This window comes from Manis pentadactyla, chromosome 5 (assembly GCF_030020395.1).
Source record: "Manis pentadactyla isolate mManPen7 chromosome 5, mManPen7.hap1, whole genome shotgun sequence".
NCBI lineage: Eukaryota > Metazoa > Chordata > Mammalia > Pholidota > Manidae > Manis > Manis pentadactyla.
The window spans coordinates 63,674,113-63,694,307 of NC_080023.1; the positions used below are offsets into that span (position 1 = coordinate 63,674,113).

Sequence of the window (20,195 nt, forward strand, 5' to 3'; positions counted from 1 at the left end):
GGATGGTTCTAGTTCCTGATAGGTAAACCCACTTCTTGGATCTGGTAACCTCATCCTCTGATTTCCAGTGCTTCAAAGAGTGGAGTGCCTGTTAGATGTTACTAACTTCTGGTTTGCCTCACCACCCACTGTTTGACTTCATTTTTTCCTCCCCCATTTAGCTCATTCCCTATATAATAGTCATCTTGAATGAAAGAGTAGGTTCTGTTTTTGCAAATGAATCCCAACTAATGCAACCCCTTGTTATAGACACTGCTAAACCTAATCTACATGGAGATCACAGATCTTCTAAATTACACTATTTGACCTACACTGACCTCTTAAATAAGGCCTACATGTTTTCTATGTTTCATATAGTTTTATGCAGCTTTTCTAGGGCTACAATTGATACTCATCATCTCCCTCCACTATCCACTCACCCTCAGCTTCCTCTCACCCTCAGCTAGTATTCTTCTGGTCTTGGTGGCTGATCTAGTGGTTATGAGGCACTTTTCAGGCCATGATTCTTGTACTTGTCTATTTAACAGCAAATGGGTTAAGGAAATACCAAGAACCACCCAAGTTACCCCTGGGTACCAAACATATTCCTCTCTGTTCCCATTGTATAAAAGGAGCTGGACCTCTAACAGCATAGGTCTGCAGGGTCCCCTGGCCCAATGGGAAAGGCCACTTGCACTCCTGCCTGGACCTGATGCAGATACTTTTCCTGTTTCCTGCATCAACTCATGCCCAAGATCACACATATACTGGGTTACTAAACCTTCTGGGCCCGAGTTTCCTCACCTGGAAAATTAAGAGAATTACAGTACATATTTTACTGGGCTGTTGTGAAGATTAAATAAGTTCATGTATATAAAGCATTAAGTAGTGCCTGACATAATAAACCTTGTAAGAGTAAACTCTAGTTTTTATATTAATTTACATATTTGCCATGATCCACAAAGAAAGGGATACAAGTATATATAAATGTTTAAAAACAGAGGACTGTGCTTAAATTTGTCTATTTTCTTGATTTGCTTCAATAGAAGTTCAAGATCCTTCACCATGTCATGTGTGAAGAGAAAAGCTAAGCCTGGACATATGAGAAGATTAACATCCAGGTAAGTGACCTTTGACTAAGGTGATCTAGGGGCCACTGGATAATTGTTACCTTTTCCACTCCCCAGGTGGACATTCACAGGTGTGTTTTACATGGTTCCTTGGGGGGTTGCTGTCATGATCAAGCCTCAGTTTCCCACAGAGGTGATCAGCTCAAGTACTCACCACTGAAATGGCTTGCCTGTTCCCAGCCCCAACTCTCATTTCTTGAGGTAACATCCCCAAATCAACTCCTTGCAAGGAAGATCTCTCAGACTCTGACTTTTGAGGACATTTAGGCTAAGATAGTCATTGCTACAAGTAGCCCAAGGAGGCAAATACTCAAGGTGGGATTCTGGACCTAGGTCACTCTCTAGTCACCCCATTGCTGGTTGATGACCCCAGTATGCTTTCACTATGGTGGATTTGCAGTGCTGGTGGAAGGGAAGCATCAGCATATGCGGGAGGCAGTAGCGCTTAAACAGTATGGCACGATGGTAAGGATAAGGATAGCAGAGCTGTCTGGTTCTCAAAATGGACTTTAGACACCTTGATAGAAGAAAATGACAGACTCAGATTACCCACTTTAACTCAAGTCAGATACATCCAGGGTATTGTTTAATGACCATTATCTCAGCAGCTATGGGGCAAATGGTTGCTAAAAATCAGGCCCAAGATATGCATATTAATAGCAGAGCCACCACAAACACAGTTGAAGGTTGGGCATTCAAAATGAGACTGTAAAATCTGGGATGGAGACATTTGGTAGAAAAGTCAGAGAAGCCTAAATCCTCAGATACCCTTGAATTTTCTGAGCCCTTTCCCTTGTTACAGGAAAAAAAAACCTCCCTTTACTTGGGTAACTTGCAAAGTTCTCACTTGTAACAGGTGCTTCAAAAGATGCTGTTTGTGCTCCTTAAGATCTACCCATGCCTCTTCTCTTTGAACTCAAGATCAATATTATGGTGATAGCCAGCCTGAGCAAAGGAATGCAGCAACTACACCAGAAGGAAACAGCTTTCAGACCAAAGAATTCTAAGACTTGGACTAACATTTTGGCCATGAACTGGAGAAACATGAAAGTGGATCTTCAAAGTGTTAGAGCAGAGAGATCTGAATAAGACTACATTAAGAAACAACTTATTGACATGGTGGCACTCTCTAGTGATTCAAGATTTAAAATCTTGTCAAAGAGTCCTGCAGGCACTGCAATATACTGTTGACATGACTCCCGCAAATGGTATGTCAAGTTATGTTGCTTGGGAAGCATACTCTGAGGTGGAGATTAATATGCGGGAAACTTTTAGTGAATGCTCTTGGAATCAAATAGTGGGAAAGGAATCAGTCCTGGACTCAGGGGTACTTGGATTACAATGCAGTCTCACGAAGGCACCCTGGAGAAGATGGGATGGCTCTTCAGAGTTGCTGAGGTGAACTAAGACTGAGCCTTTATACTCACACACTGCCCAAGCATTGGACATAGACTACCTCCAGGAAAGGGTCATTGAGGGCTCACAATGCTGGTGTGCCAGCGAAGATCCATTGTATTGGCATGAGAAGGTAGGGTTGGTTTTACCCAATGAGTAAAGGAAGAAGTATGTCTGGAACCCAAGGGATTCAGTGGACAGCTCATGGTTCTTTCACGCCCAGGGATAACTGGGCAAATTCAGCAACCATGCCCAATAAACATAAAACACCTTTTTGGGATGAAGGTCTGGGACACCCAACCTTAGGGAAGCAGCCTAGACACGCTGATGTGCTGGTGCAAAGCTGAGCAAAATGTGGAATGCATGATGGAAGAGGGAAGACAAATATTAATCATAGCCTCAGAAGCAGTTGCAGCACTGAACTGTACCTCATTACTATATCCCTATCTTGTTGGTTTTACACTGTCATGACCTAGCATTACGTAATGAAGCGAACTTAACAGTGGTTCAAGAGGTAACCTGTGTCAGACTTTCTCTTGTGCTCTGCCTCACATCTTCTCAGCTCACTTCCTTACTTTCACCAATGCTTGGTAACCAGTTACACAAGGGTAACTTAACAGATTTTGTCTCAAGCCACACCAAATGTTTCTTACTTTCTGCACCCACCAACCCCATTTCTCCATGATTACTGTATGGCATACCTGCAGGAATCTGCTCAGTGAAGTTGATGCACAAAAACAGACAGGAAAAACAACACACTTGGAGTAACCCTTGCCTCATGAGAGATGGGAGATCATAGTCTCCTCTTCCATCCCTTATGAAGACAACTTTGAGGTACATTCTACTGGGCCCAGTTGTCCACAGAGCTGATCAGCTCAATATTGCCTGAGTTTTTCCCCTTTCCCTATTTCATCCTTCATAGTCCTCTATTCTGCTTTCTTGTGTTCACCTCTCTAAATATACTACTTGCATGCAAGCCTTTGTCTTGCTTTTTTTTCTTTTTTTTTCTTACGCTTGGTGATCTCACACTTAAAATGGTCCCAAGTGCAGTGCTTAAGTGCAGTCTGGTGTCCCTCTGCATGGGGAGGCTGTGATGTATCATTTTTTTTTTTTGGTATCATTACTCTACAATTACATGAAGAACATTATGTTTACTAGGCTCCCCCCTTCACCAAGTCCCCCCAACATACCCCTTCACAGTCACTGTCCATCTGCATAGTAAGATGCTGTAAAATCACTACTTGTCTTCTCTGTGTTGCAAAGCCCTCCCTGGGCCCCCCATGCACTATACATGATAATCGTAATGCCCTCTTCTTTTTCCCTGCCCTTATCCCTCCCTTCCCACCCATCCTCCCCAGTCCCTTTCCCTTTGGTAACTGTTAGTCCATTCTTGGGTTCTGTGATTCTGCTACTGTTTTGTCCCTTCAGTTTTCCTTTGTTCTTATACTCCATATATGAGTGGAATCACTTGGTACTTGTCTTTCTCCACCTGGCTTATTTCACTGAGCATAATACCCTCTAGCTCCACCCATGTTGTTGCGAATGATAGGATCTGTTTTTTTCTAATGGCTGAGTAATATTCCATTGTGTATATGTATCACATCTTCTTTATCCATTCATCTGCTAAGGGACATTTAGGTTGCTTCCATATCTTGGCTATTGTAAATAGTGCTGCGATAAACATAGGGGTGCATCTGTCTTTTTCAAACTAGAGTGCTGCATTCTTAGGGTAAATTCCTAAAAGTGGAATTCCTGGGTCAAATGGTATTTCTATTTTGAGCATTCTGAGGAACCTCCATACTGGTTTCCACAATGGTAGAACTAATTTACATTCCCACCAGCAGTGTAGGAGGATTCCCCTTTCTCCACAACCTCGCCAACATTTGTTGTTGATTGCCTTTCGATGATGACGATCCTTACTGGTGTGAGGTGATATCTCATTGTGGTTTTAATTTGCATGTCTCTGATGATTAGTGATGTGGAGCATCTTTTCATGTGTCTGTTGGCCATCTGAATTTCTTCTTTAGAGAACTGTCTATTCAGCTCCTCTGCCCATTTTTGAATTGGATTATTTGCTTTTTGTTTGTTGAGGAGCATGAGCTCTTTATATATTTTGGATGTCACTCCTTTATCAGATCTGTCATTTATGAATATATTCTCCCATACTGTAGGATACCTTTTTATTCTATTGATGGTGTCCTTTGCTGTACAGAAGCTTTTTAGCTTGATATAGTCCCACTTGTTCATTTTTGCCTTTGCTTCACTTGCCCAGGGAGATATGTTCATGAAGAAGTCACTCATGTTTATGTCCATGAGATTTTTGCCTATGTTTTTTTCTAAGAGTTTTATGGTTTCATGACTTACATTCAGGTCTTTGATCCATTTTGAACTTACTTTTGTGTATGGAGTTAGACAGTGATCCAGTTTCATTCTCTTACATGTAGCTGTCCAGTTTTGCTAGCACCATCTGTTGAAGAGACTGTCATTACCCCATTGTATGTCCATGGCTCCTTTATCGTATATTAATTGGCCATATATGTTTGGATTAATGTCTGTTGTCTCTATTCTGTTCCACTGGTCTGTGACTCTGTTCTTGTGCCAGTACCAAATTGTCTTGATTACTGTGGCTTTGTAGTAGAGCTTGAAATTGGGGAGCGAGATACCCCCCCACTTTATTCTTCCTTCTCAGGATTGCTTTGGCTATTCAGGGTCTTTGGCGGTTCCATATGAATTTTTGAACCGTTTGTTTCAGTTCATTGGAGAATACTGTTGGTAATTTGATAGAGATTGCATCAAATCTGTATATTGCTTTGGGTAGGATGGCCATTTTGACGATATTAATTCTTCCTAGCCAGGAGCATGGGATGAGTTTCCATTTGTTAGTGCCCTCTTTAATTTCTCTTAAGAGTGTCTTGTAGTTTTCAGGGTATAGGTCTTTTACTTCCTTGGTTAGGTTTATTCCTAGGTATTTCATTCTTTTTGATACTATTGTGAATGGAATTGTCTTCCTGATTTCTCTTTCTATTAGTTCATTGTTAGTGTATAGGAAAGCTACAGATTTCTGTGTGTTGATTTTGTATCCTGCAACTTTGCTGAATTCAGATATTAGTTCTAGTAGTTTCACAGTGGAGTCTTTAGGGTTTTTTGTGTACAATATTGTGTCATCTGCAAATAGTGACAGTTTGACTTCTTCTTTACCAATCTGGATTCCTTGTATTTCTTTGTTTTGCCTGATTGCCATGGCTAGGACCTCCTGTACTATGTTGAATAACAGTGGGGAGAGTGGGCATCCCTGTCTTGTTCCCGATCTCAGAGGAAAAGCTTTCAGCCTCTCGCTGTTCAGTATGATGTTAGCTGTGGGTTTATCATATATGGCCTTTATTATGTTGAGGTACTTGTCCTCTATGCCCACTTTGTTGAGAGTTTTTATCATGAATGGATGTTGAATTTTGTCTAATGCTTTTTCAGCATCTATGGAGATGATCATGTGGTTTTTGTCTTTCTTTTTGTTGATGTGGTGGATGATGTTGATGGATTTTCGAATGGTACCATCCTTGCATCCCTGAGATGAATCCCACTTGGTCATGGTGTATGATCCTTTTGATGTATTTCTGAATTTGGTTTGCTAATATTTTGTTGAGTATTTTTGACTCTATGTTCATCAGGGATATTGGTCTGTAGTTTTCTTTTTTGGTGGGGTCTTTGCCTGGTTTTGGTATTAGGGTGATGTTGGCTTCATAGAATGAGTTTGGGAGTATTCCCTCCTCTTCTATTTTTTGGAAAACTTTAAGGAGAATGGGTATTATGTCTTCTCTGTATGTCTGATAAAATTCTGAGGTAAATCCATCTGGCCCGGGGGTTTTGTTCTTAGGTAGTTTTTTGATTACTGATTCAATTTCGTTGCTGCTAATGGGTCTGTTTAGATTTTCTGTTTCTTTCTGGGTCAGTCTTGGAAGGTTGTATTTTTCTAGGAAGTTGTCCATTTCTCCTAGGTTTTCCAGCTTGTTAGCATATAGGTTTTCATAGTATTCTCTAATAATTCTTTGTATTTCTGTGGGTTCCGTCGTGATTTTTCCTTTCTCGTTTCTGATTCTGTTGATGTGTGTTGACTCTCTTTTTCTCTTAATAAGTCTGGCTAGAGGCTTATCTATTTTGCTTATTTTCTCAAAGAATCAGCTTTTGCTTTCATTGATTTTTTCTATTGTTTTATTCTTCTCAATTTTCTTTATTTCTTCTCTGATCTTTATTATGTCCCTCCTTCTGCTGACCTTAGGCCTCATTTGTTCTTCTTTTTCCAATTTCGATAATTGTGACATTAGACCATTCATTTGGGATTGTTCTTCCTTCTTTAAATAGGCCTGGATTGCTATATACTTACCTCTTAAGACTGCTTTCGCTGCGTCCCACAGAAGTTGGGGCTTTGTGTTGTTGTTGTCATTTGTTTCCATATATTGCTGGGTCTCCACTTTAATTTGGTCGTTGATCTCCATTGATTATTTAGGAGCATGTTGTTAAGCCTCCATGTGTTTCTGAGCCTTTTTGCTTTCTTTGTACAATTTATTACTAGTTTTATACCTTTGTGGTCTTAAAAGTTGGTTGGTAGGATTTCAATCTTTTGCAATTTACTGAGGCTCTTTTTGTGGCCTAGTATGTGGTCTATTCTGGAGAATGTTCCATGTGCACTTGAGAAGAATGTGTATCTTGTTGCTTTTGGATGTAGAGTTCTATAGATGTCTATTAGGTCCATCTGTTCTAGTGTGTTGTTCAGTGCCTCTGTGTCCTCACTTATTTTCTGTCTGGTGGATCTGTCCTTTGGAGTAAGTGGTGTGTAAATGTCTCCCAAAATGAATGCATTGCATTCTATTTCCTCCTTTAATTCTGTTAGAATTTGTTTCACATATATTGGTGCTCCTGTATTGGGTGCTTATATGTTTAAAATGGTTATATCCTCTTGTTGGACTAAGCCCTTTATCATTATGTATTGTCCTTCTTTATCTCTTGTTACTTTATTTTGAAGTCTATTTTGTCTGATATTAGTATTGCAACACCTGCTTTTTTCTCTCTGTTGTTTGCATGAAATATCTTTCTCCATCCCTTGACTTTTAATCTATGCATGTATTTGGGTTTGAGGTGAGTCTCTTGTAAGCAGCATATAGATGGGTCTTGCTTTTTTATCCATTCTATTACTCTGTGTCTTTTGATTGGTGCAGTCAGCTTACATTTAGGGTGATTATTGAACGATATGTACTTATTGCCATTGCAGGCTTTAGATTCGTGGTTACCAAAGGTTCAAGGTTAGCTTCTTTAGTATCTTGCTGCCTAACTTAACTCGCTTATTGAGCTGTTATAGACACTGTGTGGTGATTCTTTATTTCTCTCCCTTCTTATTCCTCCTCCTCCATTCCTCATGTGTTGGGTGTTTTGTTCTGTGCTCTTTTTAGGAGTGCTCCCATCTAGAGCAGTCCCTCTAAGATACCCTGTAGAGGTGGTTTGTGGGAGGCAAATTCCCTCAACTTTTCTTGCCTGGGAATTATTTAATCCCTTATTCATATTTAAATGATAATCGTGCTGGATACAGTATCATTGGTTCAAGGCCCTTCTGTTTTATTGCATTAAATATATCATGCCATTCTCTTCTGGCCTGTAAGGTTTCTGTTGAGAAGTCTGATGATAGCCTGATGGGTTTTCCTTTGTAGGTTCCCTTTTTTCTCTCTCTGGCTGCCTTTAATACTCTGTCCTTGTCCTTTATCTTTGCCATTTTAATTATTATGTGTCTTGGTGTTGTCGTCTTTGGGTCCTGTCTCTCAGGAGTTCGGTGTGCCTCTGTAGTCTGAGCAACTATTTCCTCCCCCAGTTTGGGGAAGTTCTCAGCAATTATTTCTTCAAAGACACTTTCTATCCCTTTTTCTCTCTCTTCTTCTTCTGGTACCCATATAATGCAGATGTTGTTCCTTTTGGATTGGTCACACAGTCCTCTTAGTATTGTTTCATTCCTGGAGATCCTTTTATCTCTCTCTGCATCAGCTTCTATGTGTTCCTGTTCTCTGGTTTCTATTCCATCAATGGCCTCTTGCATCTTATCCATTCTGCTTATAAATCCTTCCAGAGTTTGTTTCACTTCTGTAATCTCCCTCCGGACGTCTGTAATCTCCCTCCGGACTTCATCCCTTAGCTCTTGCATATTTCTCTGCAGCTCTGTCAGCATGTTTATGATTTTTATTGTGAATTCTTTTTTCAGGGAGGCTGGTTAGGTCTGTCTCTGCAGATCCTTTCTCAGGTGTTGTCTGAACTATCTTGGACTGGACTAAATTTTTTTGCCTTTTCATGGTGATAGCGGTGGCTGTTGGCAGGTTGCGGGTGTGTCAGCTGGGAGAATAAAGTGCTTTCCTGCTTGCTGGATGCCTTGCCCTTCTCCACTGCCTGTGTCACTTACCCACACTCCTGGAGTAGCCACCGGGTTAGTCCCCTAAGCTGCTGTGGGTGGGGTCTCTGTCAGAGCAGCGCGGAGCCCTGTGGAGAGTGGCAGGCTCGCCAGGTGCGCTCCTGCATGATAGCGGCGCCCCTGCCAGGCTGCTGTGTGCCAGCAATGGCCTTTGGGTCTGGCCCGGGCGGCTGTGCGTTGGGCTGGGATTCCCGTCAGCTGCTGGGAGCATGCCTGCTCCCTCTGGCTCCGCTGCAGGTGTGCACGGGGTTCTCCCACATGGGCCTCTACTGGGCTCCTCTGGCTCCACTGCCGCCGGTGCACACGAGCCGAACCCCGGCTGTTCGGTCGCCACCGCTGCAGGCTCGCACAAGCCTCTCCTGGTCCCCTCTGTCGCCTTTGGCGCACGCGATCTGCTCCTGGTCCCTTCCAGCGCTGCCACCCCCAGCACGCACTGCCACTCTCCCGCTACTGGGCTGCTGTGTCAGGGTCTGCGCCAGTTGGAGGAACGACTGGCAGGCTGCTTAGTGCCGTGAGGGGCTTCAGAGCTGCGCTGCCTCCCCAGGGTTTAGGGCGCCTAAGGTTCCCCAGGATTCCAAGCTGCTAGCTAAGTGTGTTGGGACGACTTCGTCCAGCTATGGGGTCCCTGTCTCTTTAAGACTTGCAGAAAGCATTCGCTTTTCTTTTGTCTCAGGGCGCCAGTTCCAGGGACCTGCCCACAGGTTTTGCTTTTCCGTTTTTCTAATATCCAGCAGCCCGTGCACCTTTTGTCTGTGCTCCATGTGCGGATTTCTAGAGCTGGTTATTTAGCAGTCCTGGGCTTTCACTCCCTCCCCATTCCGACTCCTTTCTTCCCACCGGGTTCTGGGGTGGGGGAGCGTTCGGGTCCCACCTGGCTGTGGCTTGTATCTTACCCCCTTCGTGTGATGTTGGGTTCTCACAGATGTAGATGTATCCTGGCTGTTGTACTGCATCCACTGGTGTCTCTTTTAGGAATAGTTGTATTTATTGGATTTTCATAAATATATATGTTTTGGGGAGGAGATTTCCTCTGAACTACTCATGCTGCCATCTTCCCATGATCTCCTGTCTTGCTTTTTGAGAAAACCAGTTCATGAGATTAATTATTTATAACCATTTTACCAATAAGGATGCGTTTTGTCCAAGGTCAGATGGTGGAATGTGAGGACATTTGGTAAATGTCTTGGTGGCTCTATCTTAGGAGTATCTTCTCAGTAAGGCAGTACCCTAAAACCCGACCCCTTCAAAATCCACTTCAGGGGTGAGTGATTCTACTTCTGGAAGATTTCAGAGAGGCTGGCCAACATTAAGCCTTCTGTAAAGAAGAGGGTCCTTAGGGTTAGTGACTAAGGATACAGATTATTGTATACTTGCTGGAAAGGACCAATCAGTAGGCATATAGCTTTCAACCTAGAGATCTGTTATGTTAGCCATGTGTTCCAAAATAATATGCTGTTATCTTCCCTAAGCACTTACTAAGCTCGACAGCTCAGTTTTGTTTCACGCTCTTCAAGAATAATCTGTTCTCAAACTGTATCTCAAAATCATTTTTCAACTGAATATCCCTAAACATAATTTTCAGAATTCCTATTTCACTGCCCTTTCCCACTCTCCTTCCCAGATTCTAAGATTTAAGATACCTTTACTCAGACTAAAACACTTCAGTATTTTGTCCTGTTGTCATAAATAAAAGAGTTCGGAATGTGAATTCTCGTAGAATGGGGAGCCTAACCCTATTTATATCCCCCAAAGCACCTAGTTCATAGTTAAAGTACATGAATGTTTGAATGAACTTATTCTAGGTGTTTGGAGATCCACTTGTTGAGACTGATAAAATTGGTAATTTAGCATATGTGTCTGATGGTTGTCTATCAGTCAGGATGGGCTATAAGAACAAACCCTTTTGTATTAAGATATTGAGATTCATCAGTAGTTTCTCAGGGGAGCTATGTTGAACAGTCACTCAAGCATACAGGATTTGTTTCAATATATGCTTCTATGATCACAAAGGCAAGAAAAGAGAATATGCCAAATTGCAGACTGGTTCTTAACGCCCCACTCAGAAGTGACACATATCCCTCTGCTCAGATTTCTTCAGCCAAAGCAAGTCGCATGACTAACTTCCAAACTTATTCTAAACAACATATTAAGTAGTGATAGACTTTTCACCAGAAAAAAAAAAAGGTAATATCAATTGATTTTATCTTGCCTGAATTACCTTGGTTCCCTACTTCACTTTACAAGAGATGTAATGACCTAAAAGCACTTACATTGCACACAGAAAGAGTAAAAAAAACAAGACAAAGCTATGCAGTTGCAAAATGGCCATTTATTGCCTAAAGGAAAGGGAGGGAGGGAGAGAAGGGGAAGTACACAGGTGCGAGGAAACAAGCATATATTTAGCCCTATACATCATGTGTGAGCAGTACCCAATCTCCAAAATGGAAAAAAGTATTTTGTCATCTGACATAGTAGTTAAGGTTCTTAAGCACCTCCCTTCTGAGCTGCCACAAGATTTAAAAGGCAGGACTGCTTTGTTTAGTCAATGTTCACATTAATGAAAAAATACTACCACCCAACTGTGTCCTTTTGCACGCACATTTTGTACAGTGTCTATTGTGAAAAACATCTCAGCTGAGCAGTTTGGTTGAGATTTAAACCTCATCAACTGTTTAACTGTAATAAATAGAAAAATAAAGCAGCTGGTGATTTTGTCAGAGAGAATGTGTTCTGTAAAAGCAGAACCATTTTCTCCAGGGATGACAGAGTGTTAAATGATTAGACCACCACAGAACCAGTCTATTAAACATTAAACACTAAACACTAGTAAGCTTCAATTACATGGCACTTCATTAAATCTCCTACATAAAAGAGAAAGAAATAAAATCTTAAAAGTTTAAACTGATTCTTAGACCACAGTAATGAAATGATTTAGTTTGGCTTTTTCTTTGGACATAAGCAAAGTAAATACACAGCCTAGAACAATTTGTTTTGGAATAGTATCAATAGAAACTACCAAGTACTCAGGGGGAAAAAAAAATCACCAAAGTATCTTGCTCACTTTTAAACTCATGTGCTTTACTTTCCAACCATTAAATTAGTTATAAAAACACTTTATAGGCTACATAATGACTCAAATGTATGCAGAACTATGAATTATTGATTTAATGCCAAGTAATGAAAATAAACGAATGCTTTCCTATTCAAACAGTAAATTGAGTGGAAGAATAGATCATCTCATGGACAATTAGTTGGCACTTGTTTTATGGTTCAGAGACATCATAATAGATGTAAACTAATCCATAGTGAATCTGAACAACACCCTGGCCCTTGCAGAGAAAAGGTGCATACACAGTCCTCTTCTTACAACTAAAGTAACTCCCTCTGTATCATCCCACTCTAGAGACAACAAAAAACAAAGTGGAGGCTTTCATCCTTCTCAAAATATTCCAAGTACTCCAATGAATCTATTCTTCAATTGCATTCCTCGATGAAAGACTTGCTTGCATTTGGACAACTGTACGAATGCCCATAGTGCACTTCTCAGTGCTGCTGGTGTTAAGAGATTTGCCACTCACAACACTGAACAATTCCAGATCCAGTGTGCAGTAACACAGCCATCCAAACCCCTCCCCACAAAAAGCTGGCAGAGCACCGCTCAGGTATTTCACAGGTAAGGGAAATATATTTTTAGCAATTTAAGCACAGAGAAAGGATAGTACAGTTCCTGAATAAACACACACCCAGACTACTTCATCATTCACTGCATCAAGACTGAAACAAGTGGCAAGAAACTAAGCCTGTTTGGTAAGAAGCAAAGCCATTGTTTGACACATCAACACTGAGCCAATTGTGTGAGTTAACTAATTAAACAAATGTGGAATATAACACCCATTGATAGCTTCAAAGAAAATACAGTCATGTCAGTAATTAAATATTAACACAAAATTGAAATGAGAATGAAAGGACCACTTTCTCAGAGGGCTGCCATGAGTCATATGTTTTACAGTGACAGACATACAAACAAGGAAATTAAGTTCAGGAACATTGTTCTAATAACAAAAATAACTATAGTAGGTGCCAAACTATGCCTTTTGAAAGTTTCTGAAAGCTGAATACACCATACTACTTAATGTGCCAAAAGAGTCATATCACTTTGCATTTGCATACCCTTTTTATAATTTGATTTATTTCTGATGACACTTCTAATTTCAGCACACTGCTATTCAGTTTATACTATGTGCCATAAAAAAATCAACATTTAACAGGTGGAAATGTCCTTATTTCATCTTCTTTGAAAGTGAAATCTACTTGACTTAAAAACATTCCATTACTTCAATGTCCTAATGTTTGTTGAATAAAACCTCAACATGCTTGTTTTCCTTTGGTTCCAAGAATAACCGTCTAACCAAAAAAATTTATGCCAAAAGAAATTATTGACTAGGCTTTTTCCAGTTATCTCCCTGTTTCTTGCTGTAGGACTTGTGATTTTACAGAGAAATTTACATAAAGAAGGTATTTGGTTAGAACAAGAAACATCCATGCTGTCCCTTACCACTTCTGAAAAAAAACGTGTTTTTTGTTTTGTTTCTGTGGATCTTGTTCAGAACATCCTGCAGTATAGGTGTAAGGACTTTCATTTTCCCTTCTTACTCTCAAGCTTTAAAGTGACATCTATACAATAAAGATGTGTGTATCATTCCATAAAATGAAAGATGCTCTTGGCATCCTATTCTTAAAGAGATTACAACTTTGGTAAATAAGCCAGGTTAAAAATGTACTAATTTACTTATGTTTGAATTCAAATTTGGTGATATGCTTACATTAAATAACTAAAAATGCCCAAACCAACCATAAGTATAAAAGTTCTATCTACAAATTTAAAGCATTGGTTGAAGTTCCTGGCTTAGAAAAATATTCTGATTTCCCTATTTTGTCTACCTGTTAATTCAGAGTTCTACAAACATGATAAAATTCAGAAGGAAAAGATTAAACAAATATCCACACATGAGAAAGGTGATTTTTTTTTTTACAGGAGGGCAGGTGGGAGAGAGTACCTTACAAATGTAAGAATTCACATTTCTGTCAATATATGTATGTATGAGTGCTATTTTGAAAACGTGTCATAAAGTCTTTGCTATAAAACCATTATTCTTATGGCTTGCCAAATATATTGGAAACTGATGGTGTTTTCTGTGACCAAAGCTACTGATCATTAAGTGCATTTTACAAAGCTACTAAATTCCCTCAAAAATTCAGAATAGAGAAATAAGTTAAGTACTGTTAAGTACTGGACATAGTCAATTCCTATTGCTAGAAAACCTAGCCTTGTGTTGGAAATAATGAGTTGTATGTTTCGGGTTCCATCAAAGAACACAACCTATTTTCTCTTGTGCTTTCACTACTCCTTGCTATTTGATTGGCAAGTATAAATGGCATTAGCGAATTTTACAAACTCTTGGAAATGCAAATGCAAACTTAATTTTTCACCCATTTAACAATATATTATTTAGGAGATAGAATTTTCAAGTGGAACATAGTATGTTTGCCCCCATTCCAGTTTTAATGTGCCACATCCTTAATTCTAATATAGCACACCCTGGAATCAAGTGATATGAACCTTAGATATTTTTCAACTTTCTCCCTTGCTTCTCTGTGATTTAATAACTTTAAAACACAAAAGAATAGGGACAAATAAGAAAAGAAGCTTTATATATTTCTGCCAACTACAACACTAAAACACAGTGGCTTTTTTAATACATTCACGCAGGATGCTTATTAGTAAAATTAAATATTTGCCTATAAATACTGGAAATATAATTTGAAAAGAAAGAGCTTAGAACAAGGCAAATGGGAGGGGATGAAAGTTGGTCTCGAAACCCACTGTGTCATACCTGACTTTTACATGTGATATTCAAACGAACATTCACACGCCTTACATCGAAGAAATGAAACAAAAATACTTGACTACGTCATACAAAATTTTTTTTTACATAAAACATCATAAATCTGGAACAGATTTACTGTATCTGAATTCTAAAAAGTTGCCTATAGGATGGTGCTGGGATTCTGTTCTCTGCTTGCTTTTAGGCAGTGCTGTTGCTTAAAAGTTGACACCAGGCACAATATTTCAAAACAAAGTCAACAAGCAAGGAGCAGTAAGTGGATCTGAGCCTTTCCCAGATGTCAGGCCTGAGGATGCTGCAATAATCCCCATCAAAATGTGTAAAGCTATGAGGCGGATACTGATGCCTGAGAGTGGGTGACTTGACATGCATATATGACTGATGTAATGTTAAACAGTGCAGTTTCCCTTCCTCAAACAACACTGTTTTAATAAATTTCAAGAACACTCCAGTTCTTAGACAAATATTGGAAATCATATTTAACAGTTAAAAAAAATACATTATCACAATCAAAAAATGCCCAAATTTTTTTTAATCTTCAGATAAAATATGCAGCAGCCCCATGGCATAAAGCTTATTAACTTATTCTGAGAACTAGAAAGTATCTGAGCATAAATATTTTACCTTCACTTAATATATATATACCATCTGTTATTCACCTCTTCCTTTTGGCTTCTCACTACCAAAGTTCCAAGTGGCATGCGTTTTAACAAGACAATACTGAGGAGAGCAGCATTTCTGATCATCTGAATTGGCAGCTCAAAACAGATACCACTCCTTTTACAAAGGGAACAAAGGGTGAAGGGTGTGTGAAATTTGGGCAGTGGGCTAAAGGGAAACCGTGCACATGAAATCTGGGTTACCATGCCCCAAGTGTGCGTGCCACCCAAAACATAACACAATTACCTACTTCAACAGAGCTACTACCAACATTTACTAAAACCACATTAAAAATACACAGGATAATGAATGGTTTGAAAGAGTGCATTTGGAAGCAGAGAGAACCCAATTACACACCTTCCTGCAACAGAGTGCCTCAATCATACACAAAATAAACTTAAGCTGTTTACAATGTTTCCCAATGTTTTTTATTTTTTCCCTCTACATTTAACTATTAAAAAAGGTTTTTTTATTAATAAATGGGCTCCTCTGTGGTTCATATACAATCATAAGTGAACTTTAAATTCCATTTTATACAAACATCTCAAAAAATATTGGGAGTGAAGTATGGTAGGAAATATTGCTCACGTTGCAAATTAACATGCGTATATGAAAGGAGGAAAATGTTTTGTTAGTGCATATACCTCCAGAGCAGAAAACCCACCCAAAACAAGATTTAAAAAAAACATACAGTAGCTGATTACAAAAAAAGGTAATGTCCACAAAATTAAGTTTTTCATGCTATTCTACTTTCCAGTACTATGCTTCAGGAAATCAATTTGCATGGCTAGATGTTGAATGCTTGAGGTATATAAGAAGGGATACCTGCACACTGAGGAAAATCTGTCATCTTAAGGGTTGTTTCTTTGTTTATTATGGTATTTTAACATTTTTAAAAGAATATTTTATTTACATCAAACTTCACTCAACTATAATGACATTCCAATTATCATAGATGACAAACAATGCCTCTATCACTAGGCACTTTTAAAAAGGAGTTTAGGCTTTACAGAACCCTTCTGATACAATCCTATATATGATATTACATCATCCCACCACCCTTGTCCCACTAAAATTACCCTTCGGGGAAATATTATATAGAGTGATTAATTTACTATGGAAGAAATTAGTATAAAATGACCAAAGGAAATGCATCATTTAAAACTAATGAAACAGTCTAAGATGTCAGTTTGAGAGAGGAGACAAATTGTATATATTTAAAAACTAATTAAATAATTTAAATTTGACCAGTACTTTATATATATGTGAGACACAAATATAGGCTATTTTATTTTAAAATTTCATTCATATAATGGAAAAATTCTTATTTATTAAAAATATCACATTTTGAGCCTAGAAACAGTAAAGTGCATGAAAAGTTTAAAATATAAATTTCAGAAAACTCTTAATAGCAGCAAAAAAGCAGAATAAAGAAAAACTTAAAAACACAGACACAACCTTTTCCTGTTACTGTGCCATAATTAACATCAAGTAGCCAACCAATTTTTTCCCCCAGAAAATGATATCATGTCCACTGCCTCTTGAGTCACAGATTTTCAACTGGCCCTTCCTGGGCAAAAGAAAGGATTTCAACATACCTAAAGAGCATCGACAGTTGGGGATAAACCAGTAGCTTCTTAGTTCAACTTCCCTGACAGACAACAGAAACAAAGATTAAAAGCATATAATGGCCATTTGGCAACTAGAGTCAGGAAAAATGATCCAAGGTTTTTCACTATTCCTTGTTCCCTCTCTCCCCCAAATCCTTTCCATTGTCACCTCAAAAAGCCAAAACCAACAGCCACTTGACCTACTTTGGGAAACACATGAAATATTTGTATAGCTTTCCCCTTCGGTAACTTTGATCAGGGCCTTTTCATTCAGTAGTTATTTTTTTAACATCTGACTATAACAGCAAAAATGATTATAGATCATATAATGTCTGTTCTCTAACACAACCAGGCAGAAAAGGTGGACTGGAACTACGAAATACTGAACACTAATTTGTGGTCATCCTAAATATATACCAAATTCTATTTTCAAGATGTGTGGCAGTAGAAATTACCCGTTGTTTCCCTATAAGTAAACTGGAAAGATAAGCTTAGAATTAATACTTCTAATAAGGCTATAACTAACAGGGTAACAAAATAGTGATTCCTCAAAAAAAACAAAAAACCACCGTTTGCCCAACAAACTGTCATGTGCTGTTAAATACTTGATTTTGAAAGTATACTGTGCAACCATCTTTAATTTCTCAACTTTTCTTATTATAGCTAAAGGCTACATCATAGTTTATGTACAGATCTAACAAATTTAAGTGCTTTGTTAATGTACAAATGACTAGGGAAGCCAAAAATCAGTTTATTATAATGGAAAACAAAAATCCAAGAAAATTTTCCCTTCAAGGCAAGCCATCACTCGGTTTAAAATCCTGTAATTTTTAAAAATTGCCATTTACAAAAATGGCTGGCTCATTTGAAACCATTCAAAAGAAAGTATTTGTTTCAGAAAAACAAATACACTGTTGTTGGGCCTCAAAATGGTGATTTATCAATTATGAATGCTGACTTCTAATACAATATGAAGGTTCAATTTAAAAACATGTTGAATTAAAAATTTGGGAAGAGAGTTAAAACTTTGGTTCCAGCCCTAGTGCCAAATGATACCAATATGCACAAAAATGTACAAAATCTTATAGCAAACACATAATGAAAGAAACCGGAAGAAGCAGCTTAAGGATGGCCATACTTCACTCCTACATACTTTGATTTACAACTGTACAGGTCCATAGCAACAGATCCCCCCGTCTTTGCGGGGCAGTACTCCACTACCTCCGATTAGGCAAGTGAACACCATTGACAAGAGGCAGGAATGGAGGGTGGAGTTCAAGTTGTGTTAACAGTGAGAAGTGGTCTGAAGGGATGTGAGGGTGTGGACACCCAGTGATGTTGTTCTCAACCAGCCATTGAGGATCTAAAGGCCCCAGGACACCAAGCACGTTCATATGAGTCTTGGAATAGAAAATGTAGTCAATCACGCCCTGGCAAGAGATTGGGGTTGGAAGAAAAAGAAAAATACATTCTTAGAAAAGAGAAAAACTCAAGATATATAAAGAACAATAATTTATAAAAGCCAAATACCTGAGTAATCTGTACTTCTGGTGTCTGTTACCTTGACAATGGGTCTAAGTAAATTATAAAGCCCTGCATTTGTGCGTAAGTGGTAAGCAAACTGAGAAGCTAAACACACCAAATTAGGTCTAGGCACCTTTAGAATTGGTTTGCTTGAGTTAGTGAAATCTAATATATCAGTATAAACATTATGGAAACTGCACTGCCAGTTACAATAAGCTGTTTTTATATGAATACATACATAACTAATGAAAAAGTATGACAATTCTTTTAATGATAATTATTTTTAATTATTTGCATATCAAGCTATCCAAACACATCTGAATGAACCCAAGGTAAAGCACATTTTCAGATTTGCTCATCTTAGTTCAACTTCCCCAGATTTACTACACATACACCATACAATATATCATATACAGTTACATGTTCTAGAATACTCATTTTCACAAATCCTGGTATACCATAAATTCTGGATTCCTTGCTGCCTAACAATACCTTAGGCAAAAAACATTCAGTAGGGACCCATACATATATATCAGTTCTATGTCTCAGAGCTAGATGAGTTGTTTTAGCTGACCAGTAAAGTTTCAAAACTAGTGTGCTTTTATTGTCCCAGGCTGTGTATGCAAGACAGTAAAATCCAATTTCTTTCTATCTATAGCAAGGGAACCTGAGCCCCAAGTATGGAGAGGTATTTCCAGACTAAGAGTACCTCTTTCCAAATATTATATATGAGTTTGCCTAATACTTCAAGTGGTACCACAGTGAGATGGGTTACTTAAAAAGAAAAAAAAAACTCTTAATGAAAAAGATTTACATTGTTAAATTTTGTAAACAAATACCTCAAATTTGTTGATTTTTACATGACCAAGACTAAAATAACAAAATAGTTATTTTGAGGGAGAGGATCTTATTCAACAGTAAATACCTGAACCTTATGATGAATTAAGGAACCTACTTGAGTCCAGGGAAGGTCTTTCTGCCATTAATATTCCAAGTCCAAATAGTAAAGAAATGATATTAGTAAAAGGTATTATCCCTTCATTTCACTAATGCCTAGTTTTGCGGTGACATTTTAAGGAAACAGGTTAAAAGGGTCAGGGTAGTTTTATTTCCTTTATGAGACAACTCTTTGTTCCAACCACAAAGCAAACAAAGCACAAATGAAATATTTTCAACTACTTATGCTGAATAAAACACTGCATATCTTATCACTTTACTAGAGTGTCATTATGCATATCAGCTGCTAGAGTTATAGAATCCTTTCCAAAAATAGGCCCCCCAAAAGATGTTAAACAATCCAGATAGATGTATTTTATCACAGGCATCATTTGCAATGATTTTCTTGATTTGAAACACCCAAAGTAAAAGTTCTTATCAAAACCCTTAGCAATATGATATCTGTGAACTCTCACCCAAATAACCATACATATGTATGTATATTTGTACCTTGTGTCATATTCAAAAAAAAGGAGGTTACAGACTAATGATTCTTAACCTTTTGTGATTTAAACTATTTCTTTTTAAAAGACTACAATTTGGAAAACAGTCT

General features: G+C 38.5%; 1 protein-coding gene across 5 annotated transcripts in view; it reads right to left on the bottom strand.

Annotated features, from left to right (window-relative positions):
• Nucleotides 1-11,255: 11,255 nt before the first annotated feature.
• Nucleotides 11,256-20,195, bottom strand: part of CNOT6L (CCR4-NOT transcription complex subunit 6 like) — a 153,812-nt gene continuing 144,872 nt past the window's right edge. For all 5 annotated transcript variants that reach the window (XM_057502360.1, XM_057502361.1, XM_057502358.1 and 2 more), the window contains exon 12: nt 11,256-18,552. In XM_057502360.1, the coding sequence (XP_057358343.1) occupies nt 18,340-18,552 (213 nt within the window). In that variant the 3' untranslated portion in view covers nt 11,256-18,339. The remainder of the gene's footprint in view (nt 18,553-20,195) is intronic.